This window comes from Python bivittatus, unplaced genomic scaffold (genome assembly GCF_059951505.1).
Source record: "Python bivittatus isolate LINGU-HERP-01145 unplaced genomic scaffold, Pbiv_v1 ctg000700_np1212, whole genome shotgun sequence".
NCBI lineage: Eukaryota > Metazoa > Chordata > Lepidosauria > Squamata > Pythonidae > Python > Python bivittatus.
In genome coordinates, this window is record NW_028277098.1 from 71,984,626 (window position 1) to 72,004,583 (window position 19,958).

Here is a 19,958-nt window from a genome sequence, read left to right on the forward strand (position 1 = left end):
GTCAAGCACCTTTGGAATTTGCTAACTTTGTACCAGCTTTTTACTTCCATGTAAAGAACACTTATGGCATAGGGAAGAAGTACCTGGAACTGAAGTGGTACATGCCAAGGAAATTGTAATTAAGTAATTTTGTTGCATACATTCCTAAGCCCAAAGATAAAACTATTATTATGACTTTGATAAGCTTTTATACTACTGAAAACAATATTTTAATTTGCATTAGCCCACTATCTTAACAATAGAATAGTGGGGAACTGTCTCTACCGAAATCTGGATTAATTCTAATCCACAAATAATGGTATGGGTGCACACTCTGACCACAAAAAAAGAAGTATTAATATTGAGAATCTTATTACAAACAGACCATGATATTAAATCTCATTTTCGCCTTATATATTTAGTGACACTAATTCATATGATAATATATGATAAATGTGTCATGGCTCCAGCATCACCATCCTTAGAACATCCTTTGGGCGATTTTATATGCTCGTGTAGTAGCAATTAAAGGTAGGAATGTATGAAAAGGTATTTATCACAGTTTGGGTATTCTGCCCTTTTTCTAAGATCCAGGAACTAGTTCACACATGACATTTCTAATGAGGGAGCAACATATTTTTAGACTTTTATCTCTTTTGGAAAATGTGTCAAATTCCTGTCTGTCAACCAGGGTAAGTAAATTAAGGGTTATTAGAATGGCAGCTGCACTCTTTACATGTATTTAAAGTTGTCATACATCACTTATCCTGGCAGCAAATACTTTGAGTGGAGGCTGCTGTACTAGCTTCAGGGGTGCTCTTGCTGCTATCGGAAACCAGGCAAAGCAGAGCAAGCTGTGAAGAAAGTATAATATTTATACATGCACTAAAGCAGCCTTCGCTGACCTGGTGTCCCCCAAATGTGTTGAACTACTGTTCCAAAAATCTTCAGCCAGGTGTGTTTTCAACAAACTTGGAGGCTGCCAGATTGGGGGGAAAAAAGTATTTTCCTTCAGCTTTACAGATATTTTAGGACAATAATGAGGGTAGGGCAGGACACTAAAATGTTAGATTAAGCTAAAATGGCAGCCTGCACACACCTGAGAGAAGACACCAGGTACAATTGTTATGGAGCCAAAAAAGCAATTTCCCTAGGAGATTGGAGGCTACTTGGACCCAGATCAGATGAACCTCCCATCATTTCTTTGATACGTCATGTTTTCTAGTCATGTGACAGAATGATTCTGGGAAACTCATCTGTTCCTAACCCTTTGCAATATGATAAACTCTGGTGAACTTTTTAAAGATTCTTAATGTTGATTTGCCTTTTTTCCTCCCAGGGACCTAAATTATAATGAGTTGGTGGAATTCCCAATGGCGATTAAGTCACTCAGTCGACTTCAAGAGCTGTAAGACATTTTTTGTGCTTTCTGTAGGAATAATGTTCAAACGGATCATTTGGGCTCAGCTCTAATGTGGGCAGAACTACCATACCAAGCCCTAATGTGCATTCTTTCACCATTTCTCCATAATTCTGCTTGATCCTCTCCAGCATGGCAGTAAATGTTTCACAGACATCATTAGTGTATTATAAAATTTCCATACTGGTAATTACCAGCAGGGAAACTGCTGTGGGCTTTATTAACAATGGCTTTGACCCCAGTGATGACATAGGTGCACACTTATAGGTCTGGATAGAGCTGTTAAAAGCACACAGCTCTAACAGGGGTATACTTTTCTTTTTCCTTTTTGCTCTGCTAATTTTTACTGCTCCTGCTGTTTTTCTGCCCCCAGTGAAAGTTTTGGGCTTCTAATTATTACTTTCAGTGGAATTCTCCTGTTTTCCACCTCACTGAAGTCCATTCATTCTTTTATGACATGGACGATTTGTGACATCCCAAGCAAGATGCATGCATTATGAGTAGATTTCCCAGTCATTAAGGTGTATCCACATGCTCCTAATTTGGTGAATGACGCTTCCAGTTTCTGCATTCCACACAACTGGAATACTTTGGTTGCCTTGGTGACATGAAATTACACTGCTCCCAGAATACAGATACAGACTCTCAACTTTACATTGTTGGCTTCTTTGAGCACAGAGGATGTCTCTTGTGCTTGACAATGCATATTCTAATGTTATAACTTCTGATTGCCATATGATATTAGACAATTGCTCTAATTCAGATTTAGTAAAAAGCTGAATTTGGTAATTGGTTTGCAGTTTTCGTTCCATGTTTCCATCCCATAAACTATAGACACAGACACGCATATATCATGGAGTAGCTGGAGGATTAAAACACAACTTTTGTTTTCGTGCAGGATATATGAAATAATAGTTTGACAAATAAAATTATTAATATGGTTGCATGTTCATGCAGGTGGGAAACATGATCTGTGTCAGCTTCTAGTGACACAAAAGATAAAAGAATACTCCTGTTTCTTTTAACCATCCTAGCATTTTTGTTTGTGTGTGTGTTTAACAGGGGCTTCCATAACAACAACATCCAGGCTATTCCAGAGAAAGCATTTGCTGGGAATCCTGTACTCCAGATTATGTAAGAAATAGAGCCATAAAATTCAGGGCTACTCACTGATCCCCAATCTCTCTCAGTTATGCTTACAGTAGTATCATAGGCATCTGTACTAATCTTGATGATGACAGAATGGTGAAATATGCATTGTGATGTCACAACCCAAGCTCTGTTCTTTCATACTGAGATAGTGTGCATAAGGGGCGGAGTTTGTGTCATGACATTGCAGCGCCCTCATCTGGGCCTTCCCCTCCTGTGGATGCCTCTGTGCATGAAAGTCCCAGAGCGGGGGGAGGAAGGGGAAATGATAAAACATGTGTGACAACATCCTCATGAAAATGCTGCCAGTTATGAGATTTGCATCAGACATCAGGATGTGAGGACTTAATCACAGCATTTGCATAATGATGTCACTGCACTCATATTGTCATTTTGGCATCATTGTGCTTTGCTGTGGATGCTGTGTGTGCATGTGGGTGAATGTGCTATGTCACTGTTTTCTAAGGCAGAAAGATACTGGTAATGTCCTCATTTCTGACCAAAAATACATACTTTGCCTAATCAGATTTCTATTCTGCTAAAGAAGCAACCTAACTGTGTATAGCTCCCATCTGATATCAGATGCTAACTCATCACACACTACTATAACATCACTCTAAAATAATACTGCCTGCTGATGTTGCTGAATTACATCTCCCAGCATTCCTTACCCCTGCAATGCTGGTTGGGACAGCCGGGAATTTTAGTTCAGCAACATCTGGAGAACCATAGTTTCCCCATTCCTGTTCCAAAAAACATAATCATTCAGGAAAGTGGAAAACTAATAAAGCACAGCTCCTTTAGCAATGCCATCACATAAATCTTTATATCTTCCTATAGCTGGAAAAATACCATTATTCTGCATTGTTTTACATAAGAACAGCTGTTGAACCAATTATATATCAATTTCTCTGTTTCATTTTTCTATTGGGATAACAGAGGATTATGTGAGTTTAGAAACGGGGAAAAATCTAAGGAAAACTTTCCAACTCATCTTTGTGTTGTTTCCTTAATTTCCTTCAAATAAATGAATACATTATTGTCTTGGAAATTGTGCAATTATGTCAAGGAGATGTTCACAGGCTACATGGTAAATCTCTTTTAATGTAACTCCAATCATTCATCCAGCAGTCTTCCCACTCCTGAAGCCTCACTGCAAAGGGTGATGCACTCTTTTTCTCTCCTGCAGGACTTTGACCCAGGCTGGAATCCGTTTGCTTCCGGGAGGGATGTGTCAGCAGTTAGCCACCCTGCGAGTTCTGTGAGTTATAAGCACATTTTACTTTCTTCAGGCTTTGGGGAGTTGTCTTTATTACCAATACACCATCCATAGGTCCTTTTGTTGAGCAGTCAGACATGAAAGTGCTTTTGCACAGTCATGGCAAGTGTTTCATTTTGCTCCTTTCTCCATTCCAGGAACTGATAACAAGGGAACTGTGTGATTACATCTGTGTCCTTTTTCAGGTTGCTTGCATAAATTGAGGATCCTGAATGCAAAAAAACAGGGGGGTGGTAGAGAGAAAAAATCCATGATTGAAATAAAATATGTTTTGATGCAAGTTGAAGGAGATGCTGCTGCAATTGAGAAATATGGGCTGTAGAATAAGACTCTAGCACTTGAACATTCCCAGCTCACAAACAAATCCATTTAAAGATTTTTTAAATCTCTTACATGTGGGGGACAACATGTGTTTGTCAGCTTCTAAAGGAGTGGTGGAGAACTTGTAGCTTTCCACTTGCTGCTGAACTATAACCCAACATCCCTTAATATTTGGGCTATTAGGAACTATTGGGAAGCAATAACTGAAGGGCTGCAAAGCCCTCTACTGTCTTAGAGAGACACCAAATAAGAGTTGCTTATAGCTCTGGCTTTTTATTAAACTGGGTGTAATAAAAAGACAAGTTAAGAAGAAGTGGATTGGGGTAATCAAGGAATAATACCAGAAACCGGATAAAGAAATGAATAAAAGGAGCAGTGCCAAGCATCAGTTGGGCACAAGGCAGACTTACCTGTCTGTGGGGTTTCCTGCTTCCCCAGCTGCATAGCCTGAGGTCATCCACTCCCTTCCTCTGCACCACATACATGCCAAGAGGGCCTTTAAGAAGGCTGACTTTGTTCTAACCTTTGTTATTTTCCATACAGTGAGCTCTCACACAATCACATTGAGAAACTGCCCAGTTTTCACCAGTGCCAGAAGCTGGAAGAAATGTGAGTAACTGTTGCTTTGCTGTAAAATTACCAGGTCTGAGTAACTTGCTGAGCATCTGGTGGGTATGTGTGAACAACTGAGAGATTAAACCTGGTACACCAACGACCTAGTCTGGACTCCTCCAGAGGTTTTATATCTGATGTTAGGGGGGAAAGCTTTCTTTCTCTCATTCTCTCTCTCTCCATCCTCCCACCTTCCTCTCTGACTGTGCCCAGTAGACAACATGAAAGCTTGAATTAGTCTTTGTATTGTCCTGGTGCTGAAAATAAAGGGAGCATCAGAAATATTTTATAACAGAGTCTGAGTTACAAAGGTTAGAGTGAAAGCAAGACATGAAAGCACAGAGTTCCCAGTGTTTCCTGCCTGTTCCCTTTAGATATGGTATTCTTGTGGCTGAGAATATCATCTGGTGTCATGGAGCTCTCCAAGCTCCATAGCAGGAGCAGATGTTGAAGAGGCCTGGGAACTCTTGGTAAAAAGAAACTTTGTTACTTGCACGCTTTTGATTTGAATGGTGCACTGCCCCAAGCCCGAGGCTATTCAAGGGGAAAAGGGTGGGAGAGGATTGGGTGGATGTATTCCTTGACCCACTTTCCCTTGAAATTTGAATCCCTGTGCAATCCTTAATAGAAGTAACCTTCTTGACAGAAGTGCTTTCTTCTGTTGCCAGTGAAGCAAGTTTTTCTCCCTCACTGCAGCCTTTCTGTCCTTGTAGTGGCCTTCAGCACAACTGTATCCACGAAATTGGAGCAGACACCTTTGGGCAGCTCACAGTCTTGCGCTCCATGTAAGTACAGTCAGCAGGGAGCTCTCAGGGGGTTTTGTTGTAGAAGAAAAGAGTCAGGAGATTGTGAACAGAGTAAGGCATTGTGCTCTTGGCAAGATTACAAGCTCAGCTGTATAAAGAATTCTTCAGAGTAAGTGGCCTTACTAGTCCATGGTCACCCAACATTCGACCCCAATACAATCTATTGAGCACAGACCCAGGCCTGCAAAAGCACCTGCAGAAATGAATTTAAAATATAAACACATAATAACAGTCTTTCCCACCTAGTACCCTCCAGAAATGTTGGATTATAGTGTATGTCCCCCAACTCTACAATCACTAGCCAGCATGACTAATGATTGTGCTGGGTAGGGATTTGGGGAGTGAAAATCCCACTCCTCTGGAGAACATCATATTGGGGAAGGTTGCCTTTTTTGTGTCATTTCTCTCTCATACACTGAAAAGTTAACATATGTTACTTTCCTCAAAATCACAAATATTTTAAAATCACAAAATCACAGACAGGAGCAGAAACTAATCTGCATTGCAAAATATTTCCAATTTTTTATCTACAAACATAAATATTTAATAAACAAACAAAGCTTCACCATTAATTTGCCTTGCTAGCTTGTCAACAATTCTAACTGCTCTGCAAAAAATAGTTATATGTCAATTCTTTTAACCTCAACGTTCCCAGCATTGATTTCCATCCTCTTCCTTATACCAGTCTCCTGGCTGAAGGTGCAGGAATATAGGTTAGAAGGTATCTTCATAACATTCTACCACCACATGACTTATTAAAGTGTGCACAGAGAGAGACACACACACATATCCACATATCCCCTAGAAGTCCCAAGTTTGCTGGGATAAGCCACGTCACATCCCAAACCAGTAAATGTTCCAGTTTTTAAGAGTTTTTCCCAGATGGACAACAGCAGTAACAGCAGTGCAGACAGCAGAAAGCTTGTGTGAGCCACTGCATGGAGCACTTCTTCCATATTCAGTGCTCCTTATGCTTCCATGAGTAGGACTGCTGTATTTGGGCTGAGAAAATCTGGATGCCCACTAGATGACACCAAACAATCTCTCAGTCACCCAGATTTTCGAAGCCTATTTGTGGTAGTCCTGATTTAAGTACTATACATGCAGTAGGAAAGGCAATGGCAGCATGGGAAGCAATAGTCATAAAGATGGCATCAGATAATCATGCCACCTTGACAGTTCCTGAGTTTTCTTTCATTCATTAAATCTGAGGCACACCCAGGTAGAATGGGAGATGGGGATGGAAAAGAAAATCTGTTCTATTTCCTCACTGATAGAGGGGTTTATTGTTATTAATTATCCATTAATTTGGTCTGACCTGGAAATCATTTTACATGCAAGGGGTACAATTAGGAATATGAAGTATTTGGAATTTCTGAAAGCTGCTTCCTTGCAGAGAGGTTTGGGGTTTTTTCCCCAGAAATTAATTTCCAGTCTGTTCTTGTTTTATAATTTTTCCTTGGGATTCTTGAGAAATTGATGTATCCCCATTTTTATTCTGGAAATCTGGCTACCTCAGATTGCTTGTTATGTTACCAGATAGTTTGTATTTCAAAGGCCTATATTTCTAAAAAAAAATTTAAATCAACATCTTGCTACTACATCTAAAACCCAGTGACAGGTAATCTTGCCACCGCTCATGTCAGCACGAGTTGATGGGATTGTCATCTAAAGTCTAGAGGTAGGGTTGCCTTTTTCTGATCAGTGTCCTTCACAACAGATTGCAACTTTTACATATACCAGCTGTATAAACTGTATAGCACCAGTGTTGACATCTAAAAAGTGGAACGTAGACAAAGCCCTGTACAAAAATATGGCTGCTGAAAATGGGTTTCCAACAGCAGTTAGAATAAAGACATCAGTGATGAATAAAAACATCTTCTGCAAAAGAGAAGTTATCCTGAAATCTTCATGCAAACATGAATTCCTCTGAATACCATTCAGGAATACCAAGGAATTCCCTTTGGCTTACAAGAAGGTAGCATCCCCATTTAAACTGAACATATGGGTTTTGGTTATAATGGATAGCTGTGCAAAGCAGTAGGATCAGCATCTATAGCCTTACATTTGAGCATCCTAATGCCCCCTAAATATGTTAGATTACAGTTCTCGTAATTCCCAGCCAGCAGCATTGATTAAATATATAGAAATCAATTAAATAAAATTGCTACCTGGAGGGCAATAAGTTGAGAAAAACTAGTGTAGAGCATATTTTTGTCCATCACAGAATGTATTTTGCTTTGCAGAGACCTGAGTTGGAATTACATTCAGTTTATCCACTCTGAAGCTTTTCTGACACTCCATTCTCTCACCAAGCTGTAAGTTACACTAACGGTATAGAACAGATATATGCCCTCCATGGAAATTTAACCCTGGGGGTGGCTGGGAAATATCCCACAAGAAGGCCATGGCAAACCACGTTGGTATTATTGCCAAGTAAACAATATGAATATAATATAAACATATGAACTAGTGACCTGGTGATTAACTTGACTTAAGGGTGACTTTCCCCTTTTTTTTTTTTTATTAAACAGAAGTGGCTGATTTATGGGGAAAGATATAAAATGAATGAAAAGAAAGAGAGAAAAAGAAAAAAGCATTGCTAGTTGGTTTCTTTAAAGATGGTGGCTGAAGATAGAGGACAGGGTGCACAGACTGAGTTCCCTAGCTTCAAGGAATCATGACAATACGTCAAAAGTAAATTTAAGTAGCCTGCATGGAAATAGCAAACTATTGAGCTTCATTGTCTCAAGGTGGGGATATTTGGGTACATTTTAAATGATTTCAGTAGATATTCAAGATTGGTTCCATTGTGACCATAAGGAGAAATATTACAGTCTCTAATAGGAAAGAAGCATGACAGAACTGCCAAAATGATGGGCTAAGCATAACACTGTATTTTCCTATAGTCATATTCTGGCATATTGGTATATAGTCACAAATATAGGAGTGCATGCTTTTCTACAGATAATGTCTATGTCAGTTCCTGGGAGTTCACTGTTGTGTCTTGTGTTTTAATTTATGTGTCTCATTTATCATGCTTTAAGTATTTTTATTGCTAGCCACCTTGGGTATTGCCTTTTGTAGAAAATTGCGATATAAAGATACTAATATAAGCCAAAAGTGTTATGCTGTCACTAGTCCTATTAAAGCTGTAGTTGTAAGGTGAGTGGCCAGCAGAGACTAATAAAATAGTCTGCATACTGGATCATTATACTGATGTTTACCATGTTCTGCAATGTTAGTGTGCTGTAACCATGTATGAGACTGGAAGGAACACATGACATCTGTTTATAGGGCCAAGCATTCCTATTGTGTTTCTGAGATATCAAGACTATGTCACCTGAGAGAGGTGGTTTTAATTTTCCTTACAAGATAGCACTAACAACTGCTTCCTTCCTAGGCCAAACAGGAGCTCAGACTCTTCCTGCCCATCCCCATACTAGCACACCTTAGTCCCAACTCATCACTGCTATTAATTTTTTAAAAATATATTACCTGGTGTGGCCCTCATTCTAAAAACACATAGAAAAACATAAGTATCAGTTTGCTCTTAGCCTTAATAGAGGCATATGCTTTATACTTTATTTCTTGGTTTATTCATAGCAATATCTCATCGCCACATCCCAAAGATTCTTATTAGCTTTAAAATAAACAAACAAGCATCTTATTCAAATCTTAGTTTAAGCAGTAACTATACAAATGCTAAATCATCTAGAATAAATGCATTGTGGGATGCTGCTGCAATGGGTCCCGCACACCTCTTTCTTGTCTACTCCAATATGCCCTGTGCATTGTCTGTCATAGGGATTTGACTGACAATCAACTGGTGACGCTGCCACTGGCTGGCTTGGGTGGACTGACTCATCTGAAGCTCAAAGGCAATCCTGCATTGTCAGAAGTGTTCACTAAAGAAAGCTTCCCCAAGATACGGTGAGCTTCATTCCTAATTTCTGGCTTCCCAAGGCCAAAAATTAAATTACTTTGATCTGCCTTCTGCGGTCTATGTTTACTAGACGCTTCCATATAATTCAGTAGAGCTAGAGGTTTGAGCAAGTATAATTTCCTGCTTGCACTCTGCATTCATCATTCACTTGAAAATTGATGAGCCATTGAATGGCTTGTCATGGGCATAATCCAAACTCACACACACAAAGCAGTGGCCTGAGAAATGGGGGGCTCCCACCTGGGGCTCAGCAGAGTGGAAAACCTTTGCAAAAACCAACCTCAGCTAATGATATCCAGCTTTGCTACAGTAAATGCTATTTGTGTGGCCATGTCTTGTCTGCTGTGGATTAATGAACTGCCTGAAGGGGTTAGCACAAACAAGACAGTGCACCACAAGGCTCAGGACACTGGGGCAGCGGTGCCAGCAACATTTCACATTGGTGTTAATGGGAGAGCCCAAGCAACTCACTCCCTTTCACTGCCACTGCATGACTGTACACAGGTTACCTCACATGCTTAATAGTTACGAGATCATCAGCCACTCAGTATGGTAACCAATTAGTCTGATGTAAAGAAAGCACCCATTTGGTTATGATACAAGCAGCTAACACACGAATTAGTTCTGGTTTTATAAAGAGATTGAATGTTCTCTGTGTTTGCAGGAATATAAAGTAAGAAACTATACAAATAGGATGCAGAATTTCCTTACTTTATATTCCTGTAAACACAGAGAGTACTAGGAGGCCATGAACATATGATACAAGTATATACTTATTTATGCCCATTTAATCGTTGTGTGAAAGGCGGATTAATGATTGTTTACAAGCCTGCTTGAAAAATGCCACATGCAAAAATTCCTTCTTCTGTGGCGGTATTAAAAGGCCAGGATCTCTGATCTCCTGGGCATTCTCCAGTCTTCAGGTTTAACTTTATCCCTCCCTATGTTCAATTTGCAAAAAACAAACCAACCAAAAAAGCCAGCTTAGTTGCAACATCTGTTTCTTTGCCCATATGCGTGCAGAATGGCAGAATCCCATAACTGATAACCTTGTGTTCTTCTCCATAGGGTCTTGGAGGTGCCCTATGCATACCAGTGCTGTGCCTATGGAGCATGTGGCAACTTCTTCAAAACCTCCAGTCAGTGGGACTTGGAGGACATGAGTCCTGAGGATGATGATGGCTACAAGAGGACCCTGGAACTTGATCACTGTAAGATCAAGTTTTGTTTAGGCTGCTTCTGCCTTTTAGTTGTAACTCAAGTTTGCTAAAACTGAGGTAAAGCTTATAATAACAAGTGCAGGAATGCTACTAAGAAGGAAAGTATGCCCAAGCTCTCTTTATTTGGGGTATTTATTTATGATTAGAAAGCCAGACTGGTGTAGTGGTTAAAGCACCAAGCTAGAAACCAGGAGACCATGAGTTCTAGTCCCACCTTAGGCATGAAGCCAGCTGGGTGACTTTGGGCCAGTCACTCTCTCTCTCTCGGTATTAGGAAGAAGGCAGTGGCAAACTGCTTCCAAAAATCTTGCCAAGAAAAGTGCAGGGACTTGTCCAGGTAGTCACCAGGAATCAAGATCTACTTGAAGAATTGCACACATGCGCGCGCGCACACACAGAGGAATTAAATGGGCACGTTCTTAGAGGAAGAGGCAGTCCTTCAGATAGTCAGGCCCTAAGGTGCTTAGGGCTTCAGAAGTCAACCTCAGCATCTTAGATGGTGATTGGTAGGCAATTGGTAGCCATTGCACTATTACCTGGTCCCTATATCTGGTTCCTGTTAGAAACCTGGCTGCCACATTTTAGACTAATTGTGCTCCTTAGATGCTTTTTAATGATCACCCCATTGCATTAGTCAAGATGAGTTGAACCCAAGGTGATGATGATTGCTGCTAAGCTGGATCAGTTCAGGAAGGGTTGTAGTTGGCACTACAGCCATACATGTACAAATGCACTCCTCACTACAGTTATTGCCTGCAAATCCAGTGGCAGCAGGGGTCAAAGTGCTCTCTCTAACTGCAAATCTGTTCTTTGTGGAGGACTGCAACCCCATCCAAAATAAGCTTTCTCTTTAACAACAGTGCCTCCATCTTGTCGAGATGTGCTTTCAGCATCACCTTCTAGGCACATCCCTGACAAATAGGACCAGAACTACTGGAAAACAATATCAGCAGTGATCACTCCATCTATACACTTTCATTGCTACCCTAATATTTATGACTAGTCTCAACCTTTTATGACAGTATCTGTACAAGGACTTCAAATGAAAGACTTAGATTTCTCTTTAGAAAAATTCTGTACCGCTAGACCCCGTGTGGCTACTAAATGGAAGAGGCCTATTACTCAAATCTTTCTGTGGCAGGGGGATTTCTGTGAAGTTGCAAGTCACATGCAAAAAACGTTGATAGATGTATATGAATTCCCAAACCACTACATTGATTGTTTGTTTGCTGCATGACATGATTGCATAAACACACAGCCCACACACACACAGTAACAAGACCGAGATTGGACTTGAAATGAGAAGCTTATTTGATGCAGACTAGTGGGGAGAGGGGACTTGCTAACTCCTGATCTTTTTAGATCCTGGTTTCAGATCCTGGCCTAAGTATAACTGTCTTATTGTACTATATTATATTCTAGCTGATGAAACAGTTCCTCACATTTGGTCAGATGTGGTTCTAAATGGAAGGGACAGGCCTTTGCTTGCCATCTGGGTAATGGTTTCTGGGTTTGATTAGAATTCATATTTAATTGGTTTTCTGCCCATTCATGTGTTATCATGAACTTCCCCCACCCACCCCCTCATTCTACATTTTTATACTTTGGAGATAAAGGAATACTTTTTTAAAATGGGATATCTGATTAATTTTGCTCCCATTACCATTTTTTTTCCTACTGAAAGTTGATTTACTATGCAGGAATGACTTATACCCATACATCACTCAATTCCTGTGCTCACCTCCTGCTTTCAGGTACAAAGAACATAGCACTTGCAGACAGTTACCTGATGATCTGTGTAGTTATGAGCGTCCTGGCATAGGAATCAATTTCCATTCTTTGGGAAGCAGTATGCCCACTTTGACTATTCCAACATGAGGTACGATCACCTTTTCTTTTGTCACCCTCCAGCACCACTCTGTTGTATCAAGGAGCACATTAGTTCATCACCTACAATGGAGTCTTGTGGTTCTGCATCTGCTTGCCAATGACTGGGAAGAAGGGTTTGCTTTCTTCTCTTCCTGGAAAATCTTTATTTCAGCCACAGTCAGAGCTAGAAAACAGAGTGAATCAGGCCAGCAAAGGGAGGGGCCTTACATATAGTGTACACCAGACCATTGAGCCTTGCTATGCATCCAACAGCATACAAAGTCATTTTTTGCTTGCAAGTTCAATGGAAGCTCTGTATGGCTCCCTTTGTACAACTAGGCTGTTTTGATGGCAGGATGTTTGTGGGAAAAGAATATGCACCTTTTCTAAAACTGCCCCAAATCATGTTCTCAACACCTCCAAGAAAATAAACAGCAAAGTCTAGACTACTGGGCAACAGGTCCTTCTCCAGGTGCCAGCATCTTCCTAGCTCAGCTGAGGTAGATCTGGGCTTACCATTATAAGGAAGCAGCAGTGACCTGAAATTCAGTCTTTTTTTGTGTGTGTGTCAAACATCCTTGGAAATATTCATCATATTCTGTGCTATGTGAGTTTTCTCTTGAAGACAGAAAACTAACTTCACTGGAGAGAGAAATACTTAATGGTAGGATTTGCATCACTTTATTGACAAAAGTAGAAAATCTACAGAGGCAGCTTTTCATTCATTCCAGGATAAGGAAAGAAAGTTGCATCTGCTGAAAGTCTGTACCTGTGAAATACACGGTTCATCTGCTAGTCTATGTCACAGGAGTCACCTCTTGAACTGGACCTTTTCACTAACAGTTGATGATTCAGGACTAATGGTTAAACCCTACATTAGGAAAACTTTCCAGCAGTGATGTACTACTATGATAGAGCTGCTCAATGCCCATATCATAAAACCTAAAATTAAAGATTAAAAAATGTGCATAATGTAAGCTAGAAAACCAAATATGACATGCCCAAAATATAATCATACTTTTTTTTTTTAACTAAAGAGCAAAATATAGTTCTAGATTTCCTGGGATTTATTTGAAGTTTGAAAGTACTTTATCTTCTGCCCTTATCTAGAATGCTTCTAACCATGCCCCTTTAGAAATAAGTAACACAGTGCCAGCAAAAAAAAAAAAAGAACCACAGCATCCTTTGATTCCTACTAATTTGGTGGCAAGGGACATATTGTAGCTGTGTCTCCTTTGAGACTGCAACCTCTTAATGCTCTGCAGAGTAATTATTTTATAGATGTAACTCGGTAGAACTAACTTTCCAAAGACAATATCCTAGTTTAGTCTGGAAGTGTGTTTGTCCGTTTGTTTTAAAACTTTGTTATATATATTTAGTTTATCTTGAGTTTCCCAACGTGTTAAGTCACAACAATAATATTTTCAAGATGAGCTACTGTATGTCAATCATGAGATCCAGTAATGTAGTATAATATAAGAGAGTTGACATTCATGTTGCTTCCACAGCCATGCTTCTAAGAAAATAAGAGAAATGTTTCACTCTCAGTATAAAAGCAAGTTAAGAATTAACAGGCTTGTGATTCTTCCTTTTTTTATTACTGTTTAGATGACCTAGACATGGATGATTTCCAGCCGGACCTTGAAGATTCAAAGCTACATCCCAACATCCAGTGTACACCCAGCCCTGGTGAGAAATATTACCAAACTACCGACAACATAATTTACAACAATCTCAGTGCTGTTAAAAATGATGGATGTTCTATGTATCTAGACACATAAACCCACAAAGACCTGGAAATAAGAGTGGCGTGAGAAAGTACTACTGTGATAGTTACTGATGAGAACTGCATTTGTCACCGCATTCAGAAGTAGATTCACACAAGCAGCAAATCTGCAGTGGTGATGAATGCAACAATTTGATTACCTCTTTTTAAAAAAGTATTTTTAACTTCTAGTGCTGTGAAAAAAATCTCACAATAAGCCCTAAAACATAGTTTAGAAATCACACTCAATACGCTAATCCACAAAACCACACTTTGGCTTAGCACAAAGTGTAAACACAGCATTTGTTGAAATCACAGATGAAAATAAGCAGGTTTTCCAGTAATTCAGAGCAGTTTTTTATGCTGTATTTATTTGTTTCTTCCTATAATTAGTGGAAGCCAAATAAAATATCCCAAACGAACCATTTTCCTCTGAAAGGTCAGCTGCAAAATTTTGATTGCAGCAAATGACCTTAAAACTGGTGAAGTAAGACAGTTGCACCAGTTTTGCTTTGCACTTCTGGCCCCAGAACGTCTGCAATTTTTTTTTTTAGATTTTTTTATCGTGGCTTTATTATTTTTATAATTATGTATATAATTATTAGGTGGTGAACATACCTAATACTCGTTCCTCCTCCTATATTCCCCACAAGAACAACCTGTGAGGTGAGTTGGGCTGAGAGAGAGAGACTGTCCCAAAGTCACCCAGCCGACTTTCACGCCTAAGGCCGGACTGGACCTCACAGTCTTCTGCTTTCTAGCCTGGTGCCTCAACCACTAGACCAAACGTTGGTAACCTTCTGTGGCATCATCCTCTGTAAATGCAAGTGAGGCAATATGGACAACTATTAGACATTTTTTGAATGGATGCTCAGCTGTCTTTGTGCCAGTTGCTTTGCTGCAGTGAATTTTCCTTCCTTTTAGTAATTTGGCTCCTTCCTTCTTTCCAGGACCTTTCAAGCCCTGTGATCACCTGTTTGAAAGCTGGGTTATCCGCCTGGGTGTCTGGTTGATCGTGCTGGTTTCCGTGCTGTGCAATGGACTGGTTGTGGGGGTTGTCTTTGCCTCACCAGCCTATCTGTCTCCAATCAAGTTTGTCATTGGGTCCATTGCTGGAGCCAATATGTTGACAGGGATATACTGTGCCATTCTGGCATTTGTGGATGCAGTCACCTTTGGTCATTTTGCAAAATACGGGGCCAGGTGGGAGATGGGTGCAGGGTGCCAAGTGACTGGGTTCCTGTCAGTGTTTGCTTCAGAGGCTTCCATTCTCCTCTTGACCCTTGCTGCGGTGCAATGCAGCCTTTCAGTGTCATGCATGCGGACATATGGGAAGGTCCCATCCTTTGGCACTGTCAAGGCAGGTGCCCTGAGTTGTCTGATCCTCTCTTCAGTGGCTGCAATGTTGCCCCTCTTCTCCATTGGGGAGTATGGGGCATCCCCTCTCTGTCTGCCCCACCTGCTTCCTGATGGGAAGCCTTCAACGTTGGGTTTCATGGTAGCTTTGGTGCTATTGAATACTCTTTGCTTCCTCATCATCACTGGGACGTACATCCGCCTCTATTGCAACCTGCTGAAAGGTGAGTTTGACTCTGTCTGGGACTGTGCTATGATCAAACATGTTGCTTGGCTCATTTTCACCAACTGCCTTCTTTACTGCCCGGTGGCCTTTCTTACCTTCTCTTCCATGCTCAGCCTCGTTCTCATCACCCCTGAAGTCATCAAGTCTGTGCTCTTGGTGGTGCTGCCTCTGCCAGCCTGCCTGAATCCCTTGCTTTATTTACTCTTTAATCCCCATTTTAGAGATGATTTGCGGCTCTTGAAGCAGAAGAGTCGGGTCCAGGAGAGCTGTGCCCAGTCCTATATTTCTGAGGATACAGAGAAGAGCTCATGTGACTCTACCCAGGCTCTTGTTTCTTTTTCTGATATGGATCATATATTTGAAGCATCAGATCTCTTTAGAGTGCCTCGCAGGTGTTCCTCAGTTCTAGATGCCTACAGCTTCCCCTCAGTGACTCTTATCCCTTGCCAGCAAAAAGCAGGTACCAGAGGACATGACAGTGGCTTCTCCACCCAACCTTCCTATCTTGCTGATGATGAGCTGCTAATTGCATCAGAAAGCAGAGAACAGGCAAAGAGCAACCTTCGGATTGCCTTCTTCCCCAAACCACCTGCACCAGCCTTCACATCTCATTTATAAAGAGGTTTTCAGCTTCCCAGATCCAATCCACATTCTCTCAGTGAAAAAACAAATCATACAAGATCCCGTCCTGGAGCCACCAACAGCTTGGGCGAGCAGCTTTTCTGGGAGGAAAGGTGACTCATTGTATTTCTTCTCAAAACAAGGCTTGATGGCCAGCAGAATAGCAGCAATTCCTTTGTAACCCAGCCTTCTGAGGCACTGCCTCCTCCTCTCCTGCCCACAGCAATGTGAAACCTTATAAGAATATACCTATCTGCCCAAGAAATTAAGGCACCCCAAATAAAAGTTCATAATTATTGTGTGTCTACCTGCAAGTCCAAGAAAAATGGCAAACACAGGATAAGAAGAACTCAGGCAGTTCTGCCACTTTAGGAGCTACAACGTTGTATAGTTTTTAGCTTTTATGATAGGTGGGTCACTTTAGTCCATAAATGTCAAACAGGATACTCTTTGCTTCCTCATCATCACTGGGACATACATCTGCTGCTATTGCAACCTGTTGAAAGGTGACCAAACTGAGTAGAAACATCAAGAAAACAATATGTTTCCAGCTCTATTCCCATGGTTTTTAACTCAAAAGCAATCTTTCCATAGCAATATCTCTGTCTCATAGCAATCTTTTCATTTTTAGAACTGCTGTCAAAAAAGCAGAGATATACTCATGAGTCATAAACAGATATTATTACCCATTCATGTTCATCGAGTACGATGCCACCCCAAGCCAAACATTTAAACATATTAGAAACTATGGCTGAGCAAATCCTGGAAAATCCTGTCTCACCAAAATGAAGTGGCTGTGCATGTACACTCATGCAGAAGCAGAGGAACCACACAATCATAGAAGAAGACATGGCTGCTTTAATTAGTTGAAAAAAATGCTTCATACATGCTCCTTCATGTTACTAAGCATGTATTTCAAAGTGTTTATTCAGAACCAATAGGAATCAAACTGCACTGATAAAATTAAATAAATAATGATTCAACAAATAATGCAGTGACCATTCATAAAAACTCAACTAGCTTGAGGTTTAACATAATGCTATGAACATTTTGGTTTAGAGAATTTAGTGTTTAATAGTGTTTTTTTTTTTTCCAGTTTAAGGATAGAAAATGTAAGTCACACCACTTGCCTTCCCAAACAAAACAATGTTCTCTCTACAAGCCATTAATTATACTGAGCGATGGAAACAGCAACATAGGATAATCTAGAGCTAGATTCCCCTATATTCAATTGAAGCCCCTAGTGAGTTTATATACACATAATTTTGGATAGGAGTGTGGCTAAATTCATTCTTAGAAGGAACAAGTTAAATGTTCTCAGCCATTTAAAAGCTACAGGTTGATGGTATACCCTCAGGTTAATCTCCACCCACTCTTTTTGCTAAGAAAGCATAGCTATCAACACCAATTAATAATGCAGGCAGGGCTGTAGGACTTGAATTTTTGTCACAAAATTCTTATTAACATTTTATGACTCTGAAGGGTTTTACAGAATATATAGAGGTAGGAGAGAAAACTGAAAATACAGAAGGTAAAGTGGGGAATGTTCCAAATAGCCCTGGTGCTTTTTCCTTCTATCTCTTCAAAAGTGATCTTATCAAAATAATAATCCTGGTTACTGCAGTTGTGATGATTTGTGGAAAATCCCAGTTACTAGGCTTAGGTATGTTTTGTAAATAATAGCTTTAATTCAGGGAAATGGCAGGGGAGGAGATGCAGCTGATATAAAGGAAAATGTTTAAATCCTGGAAGATCTCACTTCAACCTACATCGGTTTTTCATGTACGCTATTCATGCATTGTCAGCCAGGTTTCCCAATTGTGATTAGCTACATAGAGAATCTTCAACTATGAAGATGACAAAGATTCAAACATTCCATTCAGTAGAAGCTGCTTGTGAACAAATTAAATATACCTTCTTCAATGTTTCACTTAAAGGCTTATTAATCCTTTATGAAAAGATAAAAATGAAAACAGGTTGTTTTTCTGGGAGTGATATAGCACAATCCCAAATATGATTCTTTAGAAGAATGTCCCATTGAGTTCAGTGAGATCTCCTCTCTGATAAAGAATTATCATCAACTGTTGAGAATACCATTCTACAAAAATAGGAAGAACTTCATCTTTTATAAATGATTTCTAAGCATTCATAACACACTAAATCCAGTTCAAAATTTTGAAGTTCAGCTGGATTAAAACATAACAACAGAAATAGGTTATATTTAGTAAAGCACATTTAGGCTGCAATCATACAACCATATCTTAATCAAATGTATTTCTGTGTAGGCAGATAACACATCCTAATCATTTTGGAAATTTACTGCAAAATATATTTAGGGGAATGAAATAAAGCTTGAAATGCCACCCTTATTTCATTTTGCTGCCAGTTTTGTGGAGAGTCTTTCTTCAAAAGCTTGAATTCCTGAAGCACATTCTGCTTCATGTAGGTATCAATGTGCAAGCTACATATTTTGCTCAATTCTTAGAGACATTGTAATAGTTCAGATCCAACAATTCTTGATTCAAACATCTAGAAAAAGCAACCATTTTTCAAGTACTATACACCATTCAATCAGTCCATGAAGATCAATGTAAAACAGGAGTAGGCTGGACATTCTAAAGATAGAACTATCACCTGCATTTTTAATTACTATGGCTGAACACACACACACACACACACACACACACACTCATTCATTCTACTCCTTTTCTCCCTGCCTTTTTTCTAGCAGAGCTGTCTATTAAGGAGCACATTTTTATTATCCACTAAAAAGGAAAGAGCAGTTAATTAAAAGATGGATGCATTGCAAGTGCAAAAGAAATGTATTTTCCCTTTGTCTATTTCTTGAATCTTTTGTTAATTGTTCAATACTCTTGATCCATGCAGATTTCCTGACACATACAACTGTAGGTGATCCTATTAAAGAATATAATATCTGTAGTCCAACAATTCCAGGTTCTTTGTGTTTGGATAACCTTTGAATTATTTTGATTTTGTATCACATGATGGAGCATTGCTATTCATCTTCTCTCAAATAAATTTAATATCAGACAATATTTAGAACAAAATAATTATCCTTATAATTGCTACTTAAATCAAGATCAAGCACCTCAAAGACAGAATTTCTACAACTCTGACAAAGTTCAAAATCATGGCAGGATCCCACATTACATCTGAGAAAAGTATCAGATGAAATGCTTTTATATGCCATATGTATGTTTTTATCTGTATATACAAGGTGCCATAAATGCAATAACCAACGTGTTTGTATATTATGTGTATATTTATATAGAGAGATATATAGCCACCTTCCCTCTCTTATGACCCTTCTATAAACTCTTTTTTTTGTATATTAATTTGTAAAGCATTCTTTATTGAAGGCCATGTAG

General features: G+C 39.7%; 1 protein-coding gene across 1 annotated transcript in view; it reads left to right on the plus strand.

Annotated features, from left to right (window-relative positions):
* LGR6 (leucine rich repeat containing G protein-coupled receptor 6) overlaps positions 1 to 16,749 on the plus strand; it is a 140,635-nt gene extending 123,886 nt beyond the window's left edge. Inside the window, exons 7-16 of the mRNA XM_088153408.1 lie at positions 1,319 to 1,387; positions 2,462 to 2,533; positions 3,738 to 3,809; positions 4,692 to 4,757; positions 5,474 to 5,545; positions 7,813 to 7,884; positions 9,374 to 9,499; positions 10,581 to 10,723; positions 14,210 to 14,290; positions 15,317 to 16,749. Coding sequence (XP_088009534.1) covers positions 1,319 to 1,387; positions 2,462 to 2,533; positions 3,738 to 3,809; positions 4,692 to 4,757; positions 5,474 to 5,545; positions 7,813 to 7,884; positions 9,374 to 9,499; positions 10,581 to 10,723; positions 14,210 to 14,290; positions 15,317 to 16,566 — 2,023 coding nt within the window. The 3' untranslated portion in view covers positions 16,567 to 16,749. The remainder of the gene's footprint in view (positions 1 to 1,318; positions 1,388 to 2,461; positions 2,534 to 3,737; positions 3,810 to 4,691; positions 4,758 to 5,473; positions 5,546 to 7,812; positions 7,885 to 9,373; positions 9,500 to 10,580; positions 10,724 to 14,209; positions 14,291 to 15,316) is intronic.
* The last annotated feature ends 3,209 nt before the right edge of the window (positions 16,750 to 19,958 follow it).